The 23,971-nt window shown below is 46.6% G+C and overlaps 1 protein-coding gene across 1 annotated transcript in view; it reads left to right on the top strand.

Annotated features, from left to right (window-relative positions):
- Positions 1-1,704: 1,704 nt before the first annotated feature.
- The window catches only part of mcoln1a (mucolipin TRP cation channel 1a), a 62,600-nt gene continuing 40,333 nt past the window's right edge, over positions 1,705-23,971 (top strand). The window contains 6 exon segments of the mRNA XM_052042089.1: positions 1,705-1,820; positions 10,572-10,804; positions 15,845-15,993; positions 15,995-16,010; positions 18,981-19,137; positions 21,490-21,553. Of these exon segments, the coding sequence (XP_051898049.1) occupies positions 1,730-1,820; positions 10,572-10,804; positions 15,845-15,993; positions 15,995-16,010; positions 18,981-19,137; positions 21,490-21,553 (710 nt within the window). The 5' untranslated portion in view covers positions 1,705-1,729.

Below are 23,971 nucleotides of genomic sequence, written 5' to 3'. Positions count from 1 at the left end.
CTTTTCTCAGTTCCTCTGTCTCTGCTGCATCTGTTCTTGAGATGAGGCCTTCCCCTCCTTTTTCAGAAAACAGGGCTCCCCCCACCCAAGCTATTGATGGAGCCCTTATCTCCATCTCTTCCACTTCCCGCACTTCTGCCCTCACCCCATTTCTTCACCACCCCCCCCCCCCCCACCAAGGCAGAACAGGGATAGAGATCCCTGTTCCTCACCCACCACCCTACACATCCAACATATCATCCTTCGCAATTTCCGCCATTTACAATGGGATCCCACCACCAACCACATCTTCCCCTTTCCTCCCCTCTCCGCCTTCCATATGGATCATTCTCTCCATGATTTCCTGGTTCGCTTATCCCTCCCTGCCCATCCCACTCCCCTCCCCCCCAGGCACTTTCCCTGGTGATCATAGGAGGTGTAACGCCTGTCCCTACACCTCCTCCCTCACTAGCATCCAGGGACCTAAACAGTCCTTCCAGATGAGGCAGCCATGCAAATCCTCTGGCCTCACATCGCATCTGGTGCTCCCGATGTGGCCTCCTCTACATCAATGAGACCAAATGCAAACTAGGCGACCGCTTGGCCAACCACCTGCGCTCCATCCGCTGTGGCAATTTGGATCTCCTGGCTGCGAGCCTTTTTAATTCTCCTCACCATTCCCACACCGACATGTCTGTCCTCAGCTTCCTCCAGTGCCATGGTGACATGTAATGCCAACTAAAGGAAAAGCACCTAAGATTATGCCTGGGTCATCTACAACCCGCCGGCATGAACACTGAATTCTCCAACTTCCAGTAACTGCTCTCCACCCCCGCCCCCCGCCGTCCCTGTCCTGTCTCCTCCTGATCCACCTGGCCCCCATCACCATGTCTGTTTTCCCACTCCATCTACTCGTCACCCACACACTCCTCCCACCATTTCCCCTCCCCACCTCCCTCTCTATCAGATTCCGTCATCTTCAGCCCTTTGGCACCTCCACCGATCACCTTCCAGCTTCTGGTGCCGGTCCCCCCACCTGCCCATCACTCCCCACATCTGCCCATCACTCCCCCCACCTGCCCATCACTCCCCCCCACCTGCCCATCACTCCCCCCCACCTGCCCATCACTCCCCACCTGCCCATCACTCCCCACCACATCCTGCCCATCACTCCCACCCCCCACCTGCCCATCACCCCCACCTGCCCATCACTCCCACACCTGCCCATCACTCCCCCCACCTGCCCATCACTCCCCACACCTGCCCATCACTCCCCCCACCTGCCCATCACTCCCCACATGCCCATCACTCCCCCCGCCTGCCCATCACTCCCCCCGCCTGCCCATCACTCCCCCCGCCTTCCCATCACTCCCCCTCACCTGACCACCTACTACCAGCTCCTGGTCCACTCCTTCCCACCTTTTTATACTGGCCACCTCCCGTCCATCTTTCAGTCCAAATGAAGGGTTATGACCCGACTGTCCTTTCCCCCCCGATGCTGCCCGACCCGCTGAGTTCCTGCAGACTCTCGTTTTTTACTTCACACTCCAGCAGCTACCGTCTCTCGGGTCTCCATGGCGGCGACCCAGGTGGAGGGCGGGGCCTTGGATGATTGACGTGGACGGGACGGCGCCGGCGCAGCTCCGGGTGAATGGGCGGGGCCTTGGATGATTGACGTGGCGACGGGACGGCGCCGGCGCAGCTCCGGGTGAATGGGCGGGCCTTGGATGATTGACGTGGCGACGGCGCCATGGTGCTGGGCAGGGCTTCGACGGCTGCGGCCGGCGGGATCGGCGAGTTTTCACCGCGGGGTGTCATGGCTGGGAGTCGTCGGGAGACAGGTGGGGCCCCCGGACCTTTGGATGCGGGTCGGGTTCCTGTGGAGGCCGTCCCTCCGTGACGGTGTCTTCTTTCTTACCCTCCTCCCCACCCCCCCGGTGACGAGATCGCTCCTCTTCCCGCTCCGCCCGCCGGCCGGTGACGGGGTCTGTCGTCCCCCCCCCCCACCTCCCGGTGACGGGGTCTGTCGTTCCCCCCCCCACCTCCCGGTGACGGGGTCTGTCGTTCCCCCCCCCACCTCCCGGTGACGGGGTCTGTCGTTCCCCCCCCACCTCCCGGTGACGGGGTCTGTCGTTCCCCCCCCCACCTCCCGGTGACGGGGTCTGTCGTCCTCCCCCCCCCACTCCCGGTGACGGGGTCTGTCGTTCCCCCCCCACCTCCCGGTGACGGGGTCTGTCGTCCCCCCCCCCCCCGGTGACGGGGTCTGTCGTCCTTCCCCCCCCCCCCCCCCACCCCACCCCCCCCCCCCCCCCCCCCCCCCCCCCCCCCCCCCCCCCCCCCCCCCCCCCCCCCCCCCCCCCCCCCCCCCCCCCCCCCCCCCCCCCCCCCCCCCCCCCCCCCCCACCTCCCGGTGACGGGCTGCTGCTGAGGTGATATTCTGGCACTGAGGTTGGGTAGAGACCAGCTGTACTTGGTGCAGTGCTGAGAGAAGTGAGTGAGGGGGCCCGGGGTGTACACAATGAAACTGGGTCGTTTTCATAGAGTGTGGGGAACCGGGTCACATTGCGACTTTCACTTTGAGTTTTGTGTGTGTGCAGAGCTCCTTGATAAAACAGCTCGGTTTGTAGATTATTGAAAGGGAAGAGCAGACATCACAAGAGTCTTTGACGTGACTTAGTTATGCTCCAGAGGGTTTGCAGTGCACCCATTCACATGTTGTGAAGTTGCAGTGAATCTGTGCTTTTCTCTTACGTGGATCCACACTGTCCCACACAACTCCATCATCTTGTGCCTCATACCATATACATTCCCCATTCCACCCAGCCTTAATCTTCTGGAAAAGATGATAAAGACCATCAAAATACCAGACTGGTTTGGTGCAGAGCTTGTGCCTGGTGTGGTGGGTGTGAAGGAATTCTGTGTAATAACTCTCCAATCTCCCCCTGGTCTTCAGTAATAGAAGCTTGTCCCAAATATTGTGTGTTAGGTCATTTGCAGTGCAAAAACTGCTGTAGGAACACTGGGTCAAGTGGCATTTGTGGGGGCAAAGGGATAGTCAAAGTTTTGGGTTGAGAACCTGCATCAAGACTAGGGTGTTTCTTGGCTTCTGGAATAGTGACGTGTCCTGTGGTAAAGGTTGAGGTTTAGGATGGTTGGGCCTTCCAGTTATTTCCTCATTTTTCACCATCTCACAGATATACAAGGCAGTCAATTACTTTCGCAATGATTTTCATCAGCGAAAGGGGAAGTTAACCTGGACAAAATTTATCTCATTTAAAATTGAATCAGATGATCTGTTTGTGGAATTTTAGTTGTATTAAATATATAAATACTGTTGTCTTTTTCACAAGTGACTGCATGCTAAGGCACTTAATTGTGAAATAAAATTGGAAAATTTTGGAAGCACTCGGGTGTTTCAGGCTGAGAATTGTCCACTGGAAGTGGAAAAGTGTTAAGTTGCAGAGGGTGGAGGGATGGTGAGAGTCAGAGTGTGCACACCAAAGTTGTCAAGTTAGTAAGTTAGACAAAAAAAGCAAAACAGGAAGAGGCAGGGAGATGGGGGGGGGGGGGGCGGGGGAACAGTGGTGACATGAAATTGTTAAATTCAGTGTGAAGTCCCAAGGGCTTCAGTGTATACAGATGGAAGATGAGGTGCTGTTTGAGCTTATGTTGGGTATCATTGGAACAATGTAGGAAGTTGAAGGCAGAGCGATCGGAGTGGGCAGAGAATTAAAGCAGCAACTCAGAGTTGCCTATTGCAGACTGAAAATAAGCATTCTGCAAAGCAGTCAGCCAATCTGCATTTACTTTTCCACTGTACACGTCACACACATCTCAAGCACTGAGTGCATTGATATTGGCTTAGTGAAAAACTTGTCTTGCATACCGATCATACAGATCAATTCATTACACGGTGTCACAGCTACAGAGAAAGTGCAGTGTAATAAGGTGCAAGGTCACAACAAGGTAGATTGTGAGGTCAGAGTCTATCTCATTGTATGATGGAACTGTTCAATAGTCTTAGCACAGTGGGGTAGAAGCTGTCAAGCCTGGTGGTACATGCCCTCAGACTCCTGTATCTTGTACCTGATGGAAGAGGAGAGAAGACAGAATGATCCGAGTCATTGATTATGCTGGCTGCTTCGCCAAGGCAGTGAGATGTAAAGACAGAGTCTGAGGCGGGGGAGCTGGTTTCCATTACACGCTGGGCTGTGTCCACAACTCTGTGCAGTTTCTTGTGGTCCTGGGTAGAGCAGTTGCTGTACCAAGCCGTGATGCATCCAAATAGGATGCTTTCTATGGTGCATCAATAAAAGTTGGTGAGTGTCAAAGGGGACATGCCAAATTTCTTTAGCCTCCTGAGGAAGTAGAGGTGCTGGTGAGCTTTCTTAACCATGGCATCTACATGATTTGACCAGGACAGGCTATTAGTGATGTTCACTCCCAGGAGCTTGAAGTTCTCAACCCTCTCGACCTCAGCACCGTTGATGTAGACAGGTGCATTACACTGCCCCCTTTCCTGAAGTCAATGACCAGCTCTTTTGTTTTGTTGACATTGAGGGAAAGGTTGTTGTCATGACACCATGTCACTAAGCTCTCTATCTCCTTCCTGTACTCCGACTCATCACTGTTTGAGATATGGCCTACAACAGTGGTATCATCTGCAAACTTGTAGATGGAGTTAGAGCAGAATCTGGCCCCACGATCTTGAGTATATAAGGAGTAGAGTAGAGGGCTGAGAACGCAGCCTTGTGGGGCACCAATGTTGAGAATAATCGTGCAGGAGGTATTGCTGCCTATCCTCACTGGTTGCGGTCTGTTGGTTAGAAAGTCAAGGATCCAGTAGCAGAGGGAGGTGTTGAGTCCCAGGTCTCGGAGTTTGGTGACAAGTTTGCTTGGGATTATAGTATTGAAGGCAAAGCTGTAGTCAATAAACAATAGACTGACATAGGTGTCTTTACTGTCCAGATGCTCCAGAGTTGAGTGTAGGGCTAGGGAGATGGTGTCCACTGTAGACCTGTTTCGGCGATAGGCGAATTGCAGTGGGTCCAGATTGTCTGGGCGGCTGGAGTTGATGTGTGCCATGACCAGCCTCTCAAAGAACTTCATGATGGTGGATGTCAGAGCCACTGGTCAGTAGTCACTGAGGCATGTTACCTTGCTTTTCTTTGGTACTGGGATGATAGTGGTCTTCTTAAAACAGGTGGGAACCTGAGATTGAAGCAGGGAGGGGTTAAGTATGTCTGCAGATACTTCTGCCAGCTGATCAGCACAAGATCTGAGTACACAGCCAGGGACACCATCTGGGCCAGATGCTTTCTTCGTGTTTGCTCTTAGGAAGACTGATCTTTGCACTAAGTTGGAAGAAGTGTAAGTGCTGTTTCACCTGGAAAGATATTTCTGTGAACAGGTGTAAGGACATGAGGACCAGAGTGCCTCGTGTTCCATCTGAAACCCTTGAATCCCTCTCCCCTCCTGCCCAATCTGTGGATGAGTTTGCAGGTCCAGAGTGGGAGGGGGGTTTGCCTGAGAAGTAAAGGATTGGGAGAAGAATCCTAATGGATATTTCTCAATTTCCAGAGGTCTGAGATCTGAGTGGTTGAGCCAGGTACAATAACAATGTGTAAAAGACATTTGGGCAGGTACATGGATCTGAAGGGTTTATAGGGATATGGGCCAAATGCAGGCAAATGGGACTAGCTTAGTTGGGCATCTTGGTCTGCATGGATGAGTTGGGCTGAAGGGCCTGTTTCTGTGCTGTATTGCTCTGCCTCTGTGACTCTATTTCTTGATGGGAAGATATTTTCAAGGGGTGAGTCTAGTGTCTGTTTCTTGGGAAATAATTATTAATCAATTCCACTTACTGCCCTCTGTCCTGTTTCTCACCCGCTCTTGCTCCTTGTGCTTCATTCAGTGGTGGCTGTGTCCTCACTCCAGTACTGTCACTCCTTTACTGAAATAGCTTGAATGCCACGCTCTCACTGGTTTCTGGTCAGTCTGTAAGCCTCAGCATCTCACCAGCTGAAGAGGAGTGTTGTGGCTGAGCGGGAAGAGCAGTTCAATTTTAACCTGATTGGGTTCCTTTCCCGTTCACTCAGCAACTGGTGCCTGAATATAAACTCCTCAAAGTCAGGCATGTGAATGGCCAAAAAGAAGGAAACACAGGAGATCAAGGAGCATGTGAGAGATGAGTGCCTCAGGATTGAGGATGACTTCTATTCTAGCTTTTTTTTTAGGTACTGAGGTGGCTTTTCCACAGCTGGGGTAGGAGCTGCCTCTCAAGGCAGTGGATGGGCAGTTTGTGAGGTAGTACACTTATTCCACTGGGAATCAGGTGCTCAGACTGAAGGTTCTCAGTATTGTTCTATTTAATGTGGTCATGGGCCAGGGATTCCCAAGAATCAGTGGGAATGTTGCATTTCCCACATGATTTTGAGAATAATCTTGAATTTTTTTCTGTCCACCTGATGCAGGTTGAACAGTTTCCCCATTAGAGCTGTAGGTTAGCTCCAATCCAGCAGGAACTTATTCGAGGTGAGGTGGATTCAGTAAAAGTGCTGCAACAATGAAACAGCCTTGCTTGACACCAATCTGCACTGAGGTCGGGTCTGTCGTGAACCCAATGGTTAGGGTCACTCTTGCATCACTTCATGAATCGAAAGTAAAGTGGAGGCTAGTTTCTGCAGTGCCACATTTGAGTTGCTCCACTGTTCCCTTGGATTGATGGAGTCAAAGGCTATGGTGAGGGTGAACAAGTGGTTGGTGCTGCTCCCTGCACTTGGGGTTATGGCACGGTGAAGGTTCTGCCTGCTGGGCCTCTAGGTGGATGGAATGCACACTGCTTCAGGGAGCAGCTCTTCCACCAGCGGGAGGAAGTGGCTGAGAACCCATGACTTTTCCTGGGGCAGATGGCAGTAGTTACCACAGTTGGATTTGCCTCCATTCATGAAAACTGTCACAATTGCAGCATTTAAGGTCCCTGGCATGATATCTTTCCAGATATGGGGAAATAAGGTCGTGGATTTGTGGCTGAAGCTCCTCACCGTTAAGTTTCAGGACCTGTAGCTGGGGACCGGATCAAGGGCCTAGGGGTGTGGCTGTGAATATGGCCAGGTCTGTGAGCGGAGTAGGCCTAGTTATACCCAGAGAGGGAGAGTGGTTAAGGGTTAGTGGGGGTTCTCAGGGACAAGGCTGGGAGTGTTCAGAAGAGATTCAGACACGGAGGATGGGATCAGCTGACTGGGGTCCATCCTGGGAGCTTCCAGAGAGACTTAACGGTTGCTGGGGGTGAGCTGGTACAAGGCTCTCTCTTAATCCGCAGGCTGTTAATCCGCAGATGTTTGATGCCATTTAGAACATAGAATATTCTCAGTTGATTGACTCTACCTTGCTGATTGCTTGTACCATGCTGTATATGGATTGCCCAAATGAGTACCAGGAACACTTTTCCAAGTATTTCACTGAATCTGCAGAATAGAAGGCTGTTAGGTCCATCGAACAATTTGACAAACTCTGTGGGAAAACAAATGCCCCAGTGTTTCCTGATTTGTAATATGTCATTTTCTGTGCTTGATCCTTTGGCGAAGAACTTCAGTTTGTGCATGGTAGTCACTGAATTGCTGACCTGTTGCTGTAGTTCACAGTCACACTTTCGTCCTGATCCAACACTGTTCCAGCAAAGCTCAGTACAGCCATCTTCCAAAGAAGCAGTTTACAATCTTCCAGACTTGACATTTTAAGTTCCACAGTTTCAGCTAATTAAACATTTCCAATAATTTTATTTCAGGTTGTCAGAATTCTTGTAATTTCAGTAATTCTTCTGCACTCACCACTTAGTTGGGTCTTGTCATCTCTCTCTGTCACCCATTTGCTTTTTCATCTTTTCTACAGCCCCTCATTGTCCTCTCATTCCCTTTGACTGTTCTCTGAAACTTAAAATTTGCTTCTTCTCTAGAAATCTCAGCTCTGATGAAAGTTCTCTCTGTGAAAAGTGAACGCTGATATGCTGCTTGACTTGCTGTAAAGGCACCCTCCACGTTACAGCAGTTCAGATTGCAAGTTCACCCTTGCACAATTCACACGTCACTACCTAAACATTTGAGGTACGGAATAAAGTACAATCGCACAATTTATTTGGGGAAAAAAGTATAAATCAACATAAATTTATATAATTTTTTAACTTGCGTTTCTTGACGCATGCACAGATGACATGGCCTCATGACAAAAATTGTGATATGGCCTGTTTTCTAGGAACGGAACCCCCCATAATGCAGGGGTCGTCTGTAGTGACCACTAAGGTTTTCTCTGAGTGCTCTGGTTTCTTCCCATGTCCCAGATATGTGCAGGTTGGTGGGTTAATCAGCAACTGTAAATTGCCCCTAGTGTATAGGTAAATGTAGAATCTGGGAGGAAGGGAGTTGATGGGGAGGATAAAGTGGGATTAGTGGGTTGTTGATGGTTGGCTGAAGGGCCTGTTTCGGTGCTGTATGAGTCTGTGTTCCTGAGGTTTTCATCATCTGCATATTTTGCTTTGACAACCAGTTTTCTGCTCCTATAGTTTCACTTTATCCGGTGTTCACATTGCTGCTGTTTACATTGAGGAAAAAGAGATGAGGTGGAGTAAAATAGGTAGGGAAATGAGAGAGAGAACTTGATTATATTGTGTTTTCTATCCTCTCAGAACATTTGTAAATGTGAAGCCAATAAATTACATTTTAAATGTTACACTGAAAACACGATATCAAGAAAGCAGTAGGTAATTTACACAGCAGCAAGACTAACTAACAGGATACCAGTAAGTAGAAAAATGTCAGCTAGAGTGAGCTTTCTCTTTGTACAGCATTGTAGGATCCTGTTTTTGAAAAGCAAGAAAACGTGAATGCTATTAATCTGAAGTAAAAACAAGATGCTGGAAACAGCAGCTCAGGCAGTACCTGTGGGGGGGGGGGGAGAGTTGATATTTCTGGTTGATTTTCTTTTGGAGCTGGGAAACCTTAGAAAGCAGGCACGTTTTGTGATGCAGAAGAGAGATGAATGCGAATGAAGGAAAAGTCAGATCTTTTTCTTTGCTTTTTCCTCTGTTCATCTGTGCAGAAGTTCAGTATTTGGTGCACTGCACCACTTCCTGCCTGGTACTGTGGTCTGTTGGACCACTGACGGGTGCCTACTCCCTGCCCATACACTCCTCAGTGCACACAGGCTTGTATACTGCGCTGCAGAAAACTACTCTTCCTCATGACCTGTAGCCACCACACAAAGATCTGTTAAATTCTCTCGTGCTAGGACTCCTGCATTGCCTCAACTGAGTGTTCACTTGTGTGGGACCACCGTCTCTTCTGACATCAGTTGCAACCTAAAACTAATTTGTCTCTCTTACCTAGTTCTGACAAAGGATCTCTAACCAGAAGCAGCTCTGTTTGACTTTCCACTGATGCTGCCTGATCTGCTGAGTGTGTCCAGCATTTTCTGTGTTTGTTTCAGATTTCCAGCATCTGCGGTTTTTTTTGATTTTCTGATGCGAGGAATTTCCGTTGGCTGAGTCTAGAACTAGGGGACCCAGTTTTAACGTAAGGGCACGTCATTTAGAACTGAAATTTCTTCCTACAGAGGGTGGTGAGCCTGGAATTCTCTATCCCAGAGGGCCTTGGAGGCTCAGTTGTTGATTGCATCCATGACAGCAGATGGATAGGTTTCTGGATAGTAGAGGAATTGCTGGACACGGTATTGGGGTTAGAAAGTGGTGTTGAAGGAGAAGATTGTCGATCATGGTAAATGGCAAAGCAGGCTTGAGGGGCTGAATGAACTGCTTGTGCTCCTAATTTGTATATGTTTAGTCTGACAAGCTTTATATAACTGCCTTTTGTAGGTGGGAGTGAGGAAGGTGGGATGTCCAGGTGGTGCAGTGGATTTGTGGCTGGACAGAGGCAGCTATTCTCCTGAAGTGGAACAGTTGGGCTGGGTGCTATGTCTGTGTTTGCAGTTCACTCACTTTATGCCAGCCTCAAACAGGTTGGGTAAGTAGTATGGGTTATTGAGGAAGTATTGCTGGCTCAGGCACCAAGAAAAGTGCCTGTTTCCTTTTGATTGGAGACTGAAGGAACCTTGTTCCACTTTCCATGTGCTGTGCACATCCTTCTTACACTGTATTGGCATAACGTGATTCATAGAGCAAGGACCTGGACAGGTGCAGGCAGTGGGTTTAGTTTATCTGGAGCTTGTCAGAGCAATGAGTGACCAGTGTCTTGGGTCACAGAAAAGCAAAAATTACTCCAGATGCTGGAAGCTGAAATAGAAGCAAAAAATGCTGGAGGTCCTCAGCAGGTCAGGCTGCATCTGTGGAGGGAGGCTGTTCACATTTCAGTCCACATGCCTTCATCAGATGGACCTCCAGCATTTCAGGTTGCATCTGGGGTTGGGATGGGATGTGTCTTCCCCCACACAAGGCTGTGGGGTGGATGGGTGATTGTGAGTTAGGGTGGGAGCACAGGGCCTGTGGGAGAGGCGATGGGGTCAGACCGAGAGTTCAGAAGCCTGATGTTTGCTGCTTTATTGAAAGTGTCTTTTTATACTCTTCTCTCTTTCTGACTATTTAGAGAGGGAAAAGCTGCTCACATCAGTCAACAGCTATGGCTCCCAAGACCATGTCCACACAGTCATTCCTCACTCTGATCTGTCTTCTCAAGCAGCGTTGGACATACAAGAGGAAGAACTCAAGAGGAAACTGAAGTACTACTTCATGAGTCCCTGTGACAAATATCGAGCAAAAGGCCGGAAACCTTTCAAATTGCTGGTACAAATCATTAAGCTCATCTTAGTCACTGTACAGGTAAGGTGTAACATCTTCTGCACTGGAGTGATTGTACGTAGAAACACTGGACTGAAATTGGAACCTCAGTGATGACAGAACAGAAATAGAAGGCTTACTGTCATCAATTGCCCCTCAGCTGCTGCAGTACCTGCTGAGATGAGCTAAGTCTACATACACTGGAATCACCTGTAGGTGTGTGACAATATCAGCACAAGTTATACAAGCTGCTGCACTCCAAAAGATTTATCAATTTGTGCAAAGTGCTTTAACATGATTTATAGGAGCGAACGAGGAACTGAAAGAATTCAGCATTAGTAAAAAGAATACTGTTGGAGAAATTAATGGGGCGAAACCCCAGGACCTGATAACTTGCATTTCAACATTTTTAAAATGAAAGAGATGGCTATGGAGGTGATGGATGCACTGGTTGTTAGCTTCCAAAATTCTATAGGTTCTAGGTTGGTTCCCACAGATCAGAGGGTAGCGAATGTAAGGAGGGAAGGAGAAAATGAGGAACAACAGTCCAGTTAACCTGATGTCCATCTTGGTGGAATAAATAGAGCAGCATTGATCCCTGGGATGTGGGGATTGTCCTATGAGGAAAGGTTAACCAGACTGAGTCCATGCACTCAGAAGGACAAGAGGCTTCTTAGGGTACAGTGGCATGCAAAAGTTTGGGCACCCCTGGTCAAAATTTCTGTTACCATGAATAGCTAAGCAAGTAGAAGATGACCTGATTTCCAAAAGGCATAAAGTTAAATATGGCACATTTCTTTAATATTTTAAGCAAGATTACCTCTTTATTTCCATTTCAAAATAACAAAAAGGGAAAAGGGCCCGAAGCAAAAGTTTGGGCACCCTGCATGGTCAGTACGTAGTAACACTCCCTTTGGCAAGTATCACAGCTTGTAAACGCTTTCTTTAGCCAGCTAAGAGTCTTTCAATTCTTGTTTGGGGGATTTTCACCCATTCTTCCTTGCAAAAGGCTTCTAGTTCTGTGAGAATCTTGGACTGTCTTGCATGCACTGCTCTTTTGAGGTCTATCCACAGATTTTCGATGACGTTTAGGTCGGGGGACTGTGAGGGCCATGGCAAAACCTTCAGCTTGTGCCTCTTGAGGTAGTCCATTGTGGACTTTGAGGTGTGTTTAGGATCGTTATCCTGTTGTAGAAGCCATCCTCTTTACATCTTCAGCTTTTTTACAGACGGTGTGATGTTTGCTTCCAGAATTTGCTGGTATTTAATTGAATTCATTCTTCCCTCTACCAGTGAAATGTTCCCCATGCCACTGGCTGCAACACAAGCCCAAAGCATGATCGATTCACCCCCGTGCTTAACATTTGGAGAGGTGTTCTTTTCATGAAATTCTGCACCCTTTTTTCTCCAAACATACCTTTGCTCATTGCAACCAAAAAGTTCTATTTTAACTTCATCAGTCCACAGGATTTGTTTCCAAAATGCATCAGGCTTGTGTAGATTTTCCTTTGCAAACTTCTCATGCTGGATTTTGTGGTGAGAATGCAGGAAAGGTTTTCTTCTGATGACTCTTCCATGAAGGTCATATTTGTGCAGGTATCGCTGCGCAGTAGAACAGTGCACCACCACTCCAGAGTCTGCTAAATCTTCCTGAAGGTCTTTTGCAGTCAAACGGGGGTATTGATTTGCCTTTCTAGCAATCCTACGAGCAGTTCTCTCGGGAAGTTTTCTTGGTCTTCCAGACCTCAACTTGACTTCCACCATTTTTGTTAACAGCCATTTCTTAATTACATTACAAACTGAGGAAACGGCTACCTGAAAACGCTTTGCTATCTTATAGCCTCCTCCTGCTTTGTGGGCATCATTTATTTTAATTTTCAGAGTGCTAGGCAGCTGCTTAGAGGAGCCCATGGCTACTGATTGTTGGGACAAGGTTTGAGGAGTCAGGGTATTTATGAAGCTTTGAAATTTGCATCACCTGGCCTTTCCTGACGATAACTGTGAACAAGCCATAGCCCTAACAAGCTAATGAAGGTCTGAGACCCTGGTAAAAGTTATCTGAGAGCTCAAATCTCTTGGGGTGTCCAGACTTCTGCATGGTGCTCCTTTCCTTTTTTCACTCTAAAATTGTACAAAACAAAAATAATACACTAATCTTGCTTAAAATGTTGAAAAGAATGTTTCATCTTTAACTTTATGACTTGTGGAGATCAGTTCATCTTCTACTCAACTATTCACAGTAACAGAAATTTTGACCGGGGTGCCCAAATTTTTGCATGCCACTGTAGGTGTGGATATGGTGCTTTCGCAGGCTCATGTGGTCAGTGGAAACATTAGGGGTTGTAGTCTCAATATAAAGGGTTGGTCCTTCAGGAAAAAATTCCTTCGCCCATAGCGTGGTGAATTTTCACAGCCGACACAAAGATTGGCTTTGTGGGTGGTGTAGAAGATTGCCAAAGAATACAGTGGAAATAAATCAGTTGCAGATATAGGCAGAGAAATGGCAGATGGAGTTTAATCCGGCCAACTGTGAGGTGTTGCATTTTGGGAGATGAGATGTAAAAGGAGTTAACCTAGTAAAAGGAGTTAAACACAGTTAATGTCAGGACCCTTAACAGCATTGATGTACAAGGGATCTTGGGATAAAGGGGACGGCATGGTAGCATAGTGATTAGCACGATGCTTTACAGCACCAGCGACCCAGGTTCAAATCCAGCCACTGTCTGTAAGGAGTTTGTACGTTCTCCCCGTGTCTGTGTGGGTTTCCTCCGGGTGCTCCGGTTTCCTCCCACCTTCCAAAGACGTACAGGTTAGGAAGTTATGGGCATGTTACGTTGGCGCTGGAAGCGTGGCGACACTTGCGGGCTGCCCCCCAAAAATCACTTCGCAAAAGATGTATTTCACTTTGTGTTACGATATACATGTGACTAATAAAGATCTTATAAGCTCACTGAAAGTGGCTGCACAGGTTGATAGGGCGGTAAAGACGGTGTTTGACATGCTTGCATTTATTAGTGGAGGCACTGAATTCAAGAGTCAGGAAGTTATGTTACAGTTTTACAAAGCTCTGGTTAGGCCACATCTGGAGTACTGCATTCAACTCTGCTTGCCCCATTATAGAAAGGATATGAAGGCTTTGGAGAGGGTGCAGGAGGTTTACCAGGATACGGCCTGGATTAGAGGGCATGTGCTATGAGAGATTGGACAAACTTGGGTTGTTTTCTCTGAAGCGGTGGAGGCTGAAGGGAGACTTGTACAAGTTTGAGATTATGAGAGGCATAGATAGTGGACAGCTGGTATCTTTTTTCCCATGGTTGAAATGTCTAATACTAGAGGGCAGGCATTTAAAATGAGAGAGAGTAAGTTCAAAGGAGGTGTGCAGGGCAAGTTTTTTTTACACAGAGAGTGGTGGGTGCCTGGAATGCGCTGCCAGGGGTGGTGGTGGAGGCAGATATGATGGTGGTGTTTAAGAGGCTTTTAGATAAGTACATGAATGTGCAAGGAATGGAGGGATGTGGACATTGTGTAGGCAGAAGGGATTAGTTTAGTTAGGCATTGAGTTATTAGTTTAATTTGGCCCAACATCATGGGCTGACGGGTGTGTTCCAGTGCTGTACTGTTATCTATATTTGAGACCCTCTATCAGAATTGGAAAAGAGGGAAAACAAGTTGGTTTCAGTTCCAGAGAAGGTGAGGGAGGGAAATGTCTGGTGGAGCAAGTCCAACTGTGTGTCTCCTCACAGAAAACAAACTGCTGGAGAAACTCAACAGATAGGCAGCATCTGTGGAGAGAAATGGACAGTCGATGTTTCAGGTTAAGACCCTTCTAACTATGACAATAGTGGATGCAGTCCAAAACATCGACTGTCCATTTCCCTCCTCAGATGCTGCCTGACCCACTGAGTTCCTCCAGCAGTTTGTTTTTTGCTCCAGATTGTGGCATCTTGTGTCTTGCACCACAGACGTCCTGACCTGTTCACTGTTCCCAGTGTTTTCTGCTTTTATTTCAGATTTCCAGTGCCTGGAGTGTTTTGTTTTTATTCACAGCACTGTAAATACCTGGTATAACAGAGAATCTTCCCCTTAAGCTAATTTATGCTATTCAGCTGAACTTCTTGTGCAAGATGTTGCTGAGACATTTACACCACAGAAAGTGATCCTTTGGTCAGTTGTGTTCAAGTAGGCTAAAAGAAAAGCAGCTGATACTAATTCCATTTTCATGCTCTTGGCTTTTTTGGTCAGGGCACATCGTTTCCATTCAGATCCCTAAATGTGGCTTTTGTCTTGGCCAGTCTCAGCAGAGAATTCCAGAGGCTCACCGCCCTCTGGCTGTAAATGAAATGTATCCAACTTCCTTCTAATTGTCCTGCCTTTAACCTTAAATTCACACTCTCTAGTTACAGACATCTCTGCTGTGCACCTATTGAGGTGTCTCAGTTTTGTCCACCTTGACTTAAATGTCTCCTCAGCTTCTCTTGTTCTTAACAAAATAGCTGAGGGAGAGGAGGTGTTACAGCAGCCAGTTACATAGCTTGTCCTACCATTGTATGCAGTGAGGGTTCATACTGTACAGAAGCCAGGTAAATTGGGGTGGGAACAATAAGGTGAACCTGCCAAAGAAAGGGTGAGATTTATTATTGGTGAATTGCATCTTGCCTAAGTGGAGCTAAAAGTACTGTAACTGCGGAGTACTTTAGAAGAGTGAGAAATATGGCAGCTTGTTTATGCGCAATAAGCTCCTCCAAAAAGTTTAAGAAGTAATCAGGTAACCTTTAAACTGAGAGAGAAATATTGATAAATTGGTCCCAGGTCAAAGACACCCCTTTGTGGTGCTGCAAGTCCTTTATGCCTCATTAAATTAGTCCAGATGTTGACTGGTATAGACATTCTCCAGCCAGCTAAGCTTGACCTTCCTGCTCTACAAGGCTACTTGCTAGAGCTGAACCACTCTGAAGAACAAAAGCATGCCAGAAATTTGCGATGTTCTCCTCACAGGACACAAAGCACAGAGATGGGGAAAACCCTGTTACAAGGGCAGTAAATTCATGTTTAAAAACTGTTGCCTCTTCCTGTTTCCCACAGTTAATCCTGTTTGGGTTGAGTAACCAGATGGTGGTGGATTTTACAGAGGAAAACACGATGACTTTTAAACACCTATTCTTGAAGGATTACACAGATAAATCGAATGATTTCTATGCTGTGTATACACAGAGGAATGTTATGATTCTATTTCTTCACAGTTGAACAGGTTGGTTGTTCATTTCCATTAGGCTCTTTCTGTTGATAGGGCTTTGACTGTTTTCTTAATAACACTTCAAATTGATGTGTGTTGCTTTTTTAGCTGGTTGGCTAATCTGAATAAGTATCACATTGGATTCCATTACCAAGTTGAAATAATTTGTATTGTTATATGTATATCTTTAATGTACTTCACAGGTAATGATGTAGTTCTGTTGTGTAGTCACATTGTAGGATGAACAGCAGCCATTTTGTGCTCGGCAGGATCCCCCAGTGGCCGTGACAAAATATATTATTGATACTGGCTGAGGGATAAATGTTGGCCAGAACACATAGTTAACCACCTACTCTTCATTGTAGGACTATGGGAAGTTTTGCATTCTTCTGAGATGACAGATAGGCCCTCAGGTTAAAAGGACTTCACCTGTACCTGCAACACACACTTCTGAAGTGAGGGTAATGACAGCGCTGAACCACAGCTTACAAGTTCACAGCAGCTGGACGAGGCACTTTTATTTTTATAATGGCTTATTCTGCCAATCAGATTAATTTAAAAGTAAACTTTTGCAAGCTAGATACAAACAACAATGAACTCTGCAAAAAATGAATCAAATAATTTATTCTTGGATTACAATTATTTCTGACTTTCTTACAAAGTGTTCATTTTGTTCTGTAGGCTTGGTCCTTGACACCCTTGGAAGAACTTTTTAGGCACTAGCTACCACCTCAACAAGTCTTAGCCAGAGTATTGGAAAGCCCTACTTTGTACAAAAAGAAATTCCATTTAGAGTTGGGAGAGGTGGGGTAGGGAATAAGTGTTTCAATTAATTTCAGGTGAGAGAGGCAGGAAGTGGGGCTCAATGGAGCATGGTCTTTCGGTGAGAGGGCAGACAAAAACTGCTCTTGATGTTAGGAGCCACAGGCGATGCCTTAAGTGGCAAAAAATTTCAGAGGTGAAGTAATTGTTCTTGATGGCAAAGATTTTGAGAGTTGCTTTGAGCTGTAATGTACCACCTGAAATGGTAAAAGCAGATTGGATACCATGGCACAAATGGTTAACTGACCTTCCCCAGCGCTCTACATTTCTTTGTTCTGATGCTAACTGTGGACGTAATGTTTAACTGAATGACACCATCAGTATTTGCCTATAATTGCTGCTTAACCGGATTATAATGGCAGGTTTGCTGTGTGAGGAGAGATTAAGTAGATTGGGTTCGAACCATTTTGTGCTTAGAGGAATGATAGGTGATCTAATTGAAATGTACAAGATTCTTACAGGGCTTGATGAGGTATTTCACAGTGGTATTTCACAGATTGGTATTTCACAGTGTTATTTATATCTGGTTTGTGAAAGTTTAGTTATAAGTTGATCTGATTAGTAAATGAAGCCATTATTAAACAAAATGTGGCTTGTCCAGGTGATGTTAACTTGTTAGCCTGAAAACCCACTCTCATCCGAGGTCAATGTGAGGACAGTGGTGCTGAGGTTAAAAATCAGCCGTGATTGTAGGATATGGACCTTGTGTAGGCAGAAGGATGGCTTAGTTAGGCATTTAATTAGTTTGGCACAACATCGTGGGCCAAAGGGCATGTTCCTGTACTGTACTGTTCTATGTGTATTGTAGAAGTGTTTCTGAATTTTATTCTGAAAGGTCTGCTGTAACCCTTTAGATGCTGTCCAAAGTTTTTGCTTGCCAAAATTATTTCCAGTAGTCGAGGAGACCAAATGCAGACTAGGTGACTGTTTTGTAAAACACCAGCTCTCCGCTGTAACTATGATCTGCATCTCCCCGTTGCCAGTCACTTCAACTCCCCCTCCCACTCCATCACTGATATGTCAGTCCTCGGCCACCTCCACTGCCAGGAGAAGTCCAAACGCAAACTGGAGGAACAGCGTCTCATTTTCTGTCTGGGAACTTTCAGCCTAGCGGCATGAACATCAAATTATCCACTTTAACCCCCCCCCCCCCCCACCCCCCCCCCCCCCCCCCCCCCCCCCCCCCCCCCCCCCCCCCCCCCCCACAATGCCTCTTTCCTTTTCGTCCCTTTCCTAGCCTATCTTCTTTTTTCTCTTCACCTTTCCTTTCCTCTCCTCCCCTCCTCCCCCCCCCCCAATGGGATGCCTGTCTTTGTACCTTTGACCCATCCCCTGGTGGATCTGCTCTCCCCTCCTCCCCGCATCTACCTATTACTACTCTGTGCCCACCCCGCCTCCCCTCTTCAGTCCACTTATCACTGCTCTGCTTTTCGCTCCTTATATATTGGGCTTCCCCTTTTCCTATCTTCAGTCATGCAGAAGGGTCCTGACCTGAAGCATTGACTGCCTGCTTTTCTCCGTAGATGCTGCCTGACCTGCTGAGTTCCTCCAGCATTTTGTTGTTTTTTCATTTTATCTACCAAATCAGTTCCCTTTAAGATTGAAAATTTTGTTCATATCACTGAAGGAATACAACCCTAGGTTGCCCAAGACAGGAAAATGCAGGAGTGAGGACAGGTCACCTGTAACTCTGATTTTGGCCACATCTTCCCTCTGCTTGGACTGCTTTGTTACTGAGATTTTCCCAGTGCAGGCTGGTACTCCCAGTCTGAAGTTGGCTTAAAATGAGAATCTATCAGCCTCATGGTTAAGATGTACACGATATCATGATGCTGTGAGGAAAATCAGATTTTCATCTGGCATACTGATCAATTTTTATACCTTGGCCAAAATCAGTAAGGTTCATTACCTGGTTGGTTTCATGTTGCATATTTGTCCAAAATGGCTGCCGTATTTCCTATTTTGTTGGCTGGGAAAATCTTTGGTCCTGTAATATGAAAGATGCCATTGAAATGCAAATCTTCTCGTTATAGTGACCTTCCCAGGAAAGATTTTGCAACATTTTCCTTTTGTGTGGTTCTTTTTGTACTGGTGAGTCCATTCCATGTTAAATTGTTGCCCCATTATTTGTACCCAACCCCCACCACTTTACCTAATACTTAGTACCTGGCTCTACAAAATATCTCTCTGGGGCGATATGCCTACGTAACTGAAGGTGACGTGAATCGGACTGGTCTCCAGCTGTGCCATCGTTTTTATAAGAAGGGCAGCATCAATCCTGAAAATGACACCTTTAACATCAACCCACAGGTGATAACAGGTGGGTAACCTTTTGCAGAGTATTTGTATTCATCCAAACATCTCTTCACCTCTCTCATTCTTCACACTTCTGATACTTGCATTTTGAGAAGTGGGTGATTCTGCACGATCAGTATTGTCCATTCCTCTCACTCCATCCACTCCCCCATCCATGTGGCAGAATGAGAAGCTGGTGAGTCTTTCTGTTAAGATGTCCTGGGATTTTGACTCCAGTAATAATGATGGGATGGAAACATGTCCAAGCAGGAATGATATGCAGCTCAGTGAATGCTGGAAGTGATGGTGTTCTGACATTGCTGTATTTGTCCACCCCAGTGGAGCTCAGAGGTCAGGTGTTTGGAAGGCACCATCAACGTACTCAGCAGCAGTGCATCTAGTACACTCTCCAGAAAGCACTGCAGCTGGTAATCAGTTTATCATTGTCACATGTACTGAGATACAGTGAAAAACTTTGTTTTGCATGCCATCCGTACAGATCATTTCAAAACATATTACATCAAGGTAGTACAAGGAGAAAGCAATAACAGAAGGCAGAATAAAGTGTTACAGTCACAGAGAAAGTGCAGTGCAGGCAGACAGTAAGGTGCAAGGGCCATGGTAGATTGTGAGGTCAAGAGTTCATCTTTATCATACAAGATGTCCGTTTAAGAGTCTTTTAACGGGGATAGAAGCTGTCCTTGAGCCATCCTGTGGCCATGGTGTGGTAATGATGGAAGTGTGAATGTGTTCCATTTGTGAATTGGATCGTGTTGAGTTTCTCAGGTGTTGTTGCAGCTTGTCACCTCTGGATGTGTTATGCCAATATAGTTCTGTGCTCGGGAATGAGCTCTGCACATAAAAATATAGAATGAAGCAGGAGAAGGCCTCTCGTCTCCTTGTTCCTGCTTGGTGATTCAGTAAGATCATGGCCTCAGCTTCACTTTTCTACACCAACCCCATCCTTGATTCCTTTAATATCTGAAAACATTGATGTCTTTATCGAATATGTTCAGTGACTAACTCTTCACAGCTCTGTCAGGTTGAGAATTCCAAAGACCTGGGTGAAGTTGTCAAACACCCATCTGGTTCACTGATGTCCTTCAAGGCAGGAAATCACCCATGCTCATCCTGGCTGGCCTGGATGTGACTGGACCACCCATTGATGTGGTTGACTCTTGCCCTCTGAAAGCCACCCAGTTCTATCAGTGATGGGCAATAAACACCAGCCTTGCCATTGATGCCTGGATCCTTAAAAAAAAATTAATGTTTGGAAATAATGTTCTGACCTCTTAAAGCTTCCCAACAACGTGCAGATCTCACGTCAGGACTTTTTGTTGGAATATCTCATCCAGCTGACAGGTGGTGAACACTCGAGGTTCGACACCATCCGTGAACCACTTGCCCATCAGGTTTGAGTAGAATCTTAAACAAAAAGCAAGCGGGGAAGTCTGGGGAGGAAGTTTCAGGTTTAAGCATTTGCACCCAAGACAGAGGAGTGTAAAATGCATGTATCAAAAATCAAAATAGGATAAATTGATGAACTGATATTTCCAGTGGTGGGGGTCTAACCAAAGCTCTTCCTGTCATTGGGATGTTCAATGATATCACATGCTGAGCAGGTTGCTTTCTCTGGCAATAAGATCCAATAGTATGCATGCCCACACCACCACCTCAATTCACATTGGTCAAAGGTGCTCGCGACCTATACAAAGTATCAGTGTGGTTGTGAGGAGGGTGAGTGAAGGAAAAAGCAGGCAAAAGATTGGAGCAACACACAACATGCTGGAGGAACTCAGCAGGTCAGACAGCACCTATGGAGGGAGATAAACAGTCGACGTTTCAGGTTGAGACCCTTCATCAGGACTGGAAAGGAAGAGGGCAGAAGCCAGAGTAAGAAGGGAGGGGGGAGGAGCACCCACTGGCAGGTGAAAGATTGGGTTTGGTGGGACTTTAATGTGCAGAAAATGTTGATTGGGGCAAAATGCAACTATCGTGTGTGTGCTGATTTTGGGAATAAAATTTGGTGAAGTGAGAAACCATGGGTGTTGGAAATTTCAAATGACAAAACCCAGGGGCGAGCCACTCACGTGGGCAAAGCAGTTTCATGGTTAAATGGGATCACATTGGAATGCAAGATATCCTACTCAATGCTGGGGGATGGGCTCATGTTTAGAATGGGACCCTTACTTCCCTTTCGAAACAATGCCCAAGAAACTAGCTGAGTGACCAGATCAAACAAGGGGTGTTTCAGAGCTTTAGATCAGCCCCTGTGGCTCAGCAGGCAGCTGTTAAAGACCAGCAATGTAAGGAGCTGGATGTGTGACTCCAACGGTTACTCTGTTCTTCAATGTAATTTTGTCTCCTCTTCTTCCAGAGTGTGTGAGTGTGAGCCCCACAGAGAGACAGATGTACAGGAACATCTCACTGAAATTCTACAAGTAATGTCATCCTCATTTTAAAATATGATTTCTAACTATTACTGATCCAGTTTGATTAATCTGAATACGTAATGCCTTTGAGTCAAAACTATAAAAACCTAGAATGCATTGTGCAGTGTTGTTCTGTGCATCCTCAGAGATATTGACGCTTCGGAGGGGGAGCCCAGATCCATTGGAGGAAATGACAGCAGAGCTGCCAGTGATCCGGGTTCAATCCCGACCTCCAGTGTGGTCTGTGTGGAGTTTGCACGTCCTCCCCGTGACTGGCTGGGTTTCCTCGGGTGCTCTGGTTCCCCCCCACCCCCCCCACCCCCCCAACCCCCAAAGACGAGCTTGTTGGTGGGTTAGTTGGCTGCCGTAAACTGCTCCTAATGTGAAGGTGAGTGGTAGAATCTGGGGGGAGTTGATGAGAATGTGGGGAGAGTAAGTTACAGAAAATTAGCATGGGAACAGGATAGTCCTGTGAGCTGTAAATGGACAAGCTGGAGCCACCATACGTCAGGTCAAATGCAACAAGTGTAGGAGGAAGCCATGACATGCATGTGTTCCTCAGTGCAGAAATGCAGATGAGGCCAGGAGAAATTTCGTCAGTGATTCCTGATTAATGGTTGACGGTGAAGTAGTGACACTTTGGGTGAATGAAGGAGGGATTGGGAACTGGGTTGGTTCAATGTGATTAGGATTGTTTGCTGTCTTGGAGGGTAAACATTGACCCAGAGGTTGGGGCACGATAATGTTTTAATATGTTGCTGTTGTGTGAAGTGGAACACTCTCCTCCATTCTTGGTCTGTCAGTGGTCTGGGGCTATGTCGTTAACAGTGCTGAAGAATCCATGCACATCTGCAGGTTTTTGGGCTTCCCGTCTGTTCTTTAGGTTCCAGATATCCTGCTCAATCACAGCCTTCAGAGCCTGAAGAATTGTTTTCCCTTGATGCACGGTGGAGCTTCCAATGCAGGGATAACTTGTGTTTGCAGTTAATTAACTCCCATATCACCTGGTCATTGTCATCAAGCCAATTCTGTTTCTTGGTAGAGAAGCTAAGAATCTCTTCGCAGATACCAATTGTGTTGACTGTTGGGTAGCTCAAGGTGTGGATACTGTTCCTGTTGCTTGGGAGGTGACAGGTTGTCTGTGACATGCTGTCTGAGAATAACCAGCTTTGTGAGATTGAGAGTTTCACTGATTTCCTTGCAGCAACCTTTCTGTTGACACTGGTGTCCTGGGACTAGGTGATGGAAATAAATGGATTAAGCAATGATCAGTCCAATAGACACCAGTACTGTCTGTATAGTAGCTGATATAGAAAGGTACGCACAATAAAAGAAATTGCACACGGGTAATTTCCACTCTACAGTATTAACTTTAGGACCTAGAATGGTAGGATCCTTGTGGATCATCCCAGCAGCAACAGGCCTCAATGACACTTCACTGTCTGAGCTGGGAGCTCAGACACTCTGATGGATGTCACAACCCTGAGTGGGACCCAATGAGAAGGAGATGGCCAGCTCACAGCAAAATGGTGGGAACACCTTCTGGAGAGGCAGAAGAGTAACAGCATCTTAATGGTTGTTTTGCACGAAGGCTGAGCTAGTCTGATATTGAGGCCCTGGCCAAGAAAAAAGGAGGCGTGAGTCATGTACAGGCAGCTAGGATCAAAGAATCCCTGGAGGAGTGTAGGGGATGCAGGAGTGTACTCAAGCAAGAAATGAGCAGGGCAGAAAGAGGGCATGAGATCGCCTTGGCAGAGAAAATTAAGGAAAAGTGCAAGGTGTTGCATTGGAAATTCAAATCAAAGTAGGGATTTCACAGTGAATGGTAGGTCCCTGGGAAGTGTCGTAGAACAGAAGGACCTAGGAGTACAAGTGCATGGTTTCCTGAAAGTGGTGTCACAGGTAGACTGTGGTGAAGAAGGCTTTTGGCACACTGGCCTTCATCAGTCAAGGCATTGAGTATAAAATTTGGGAGGTCATGGTGCAGTTGCACATGACGCTGGTGAGGTTTCACTTGGAGTATTTCCTGCTATGGGAAAGATGTAATTAAACTGGAGAGAGTGCAGAAAAGATTTACAAGGATGTTGCCAGGACTTGAGGAACTGAGTTATAGGAAGAGGCTGGGCAGGCTAGGACTTGTCTTGGAGCATAGTGGACTGAGAGTTGATTTCATGAAGGTGTATACAATCATGAGGGGTACAGATAGAATGAATGTACTCAGTCTTTTTCCCAGGGTTGAGGAATCAAGAACTAGAGGGCATAGGTTTAAGGTGAGAGGGGAAAGATTTAAAAGGAACTTGAGGGACAACTCTACACAGAAGGTGGTATGTATGTGGAACGAGCTGCCAGAGGAAGTGGTTGAACAGGTACAATAACAACTTTTAAGACAGTTGGACAGGTACACGAGTTGGAAAGGTTTAGAAGGTT

This window comes from Pristis pectinata, chromosome 31 (genome assembly GCF_009764475.1).
Source record: "Pristis pectinata isolate sPriPec2 chromosome 31, sPriPec2.1.pri, whole genome shotgun sequence".
Lineage (NCBI taxonomy): Eukaryota > Metazoa > Chordata > Chondrichthyes > Rhinopristiformes > Pristidae > Pristis > Pristis pectinata.
Note: the sequence above shows the minus strand (reverse complement) of the source record. Positions and strands in the feature narration are given on the sequence as shown.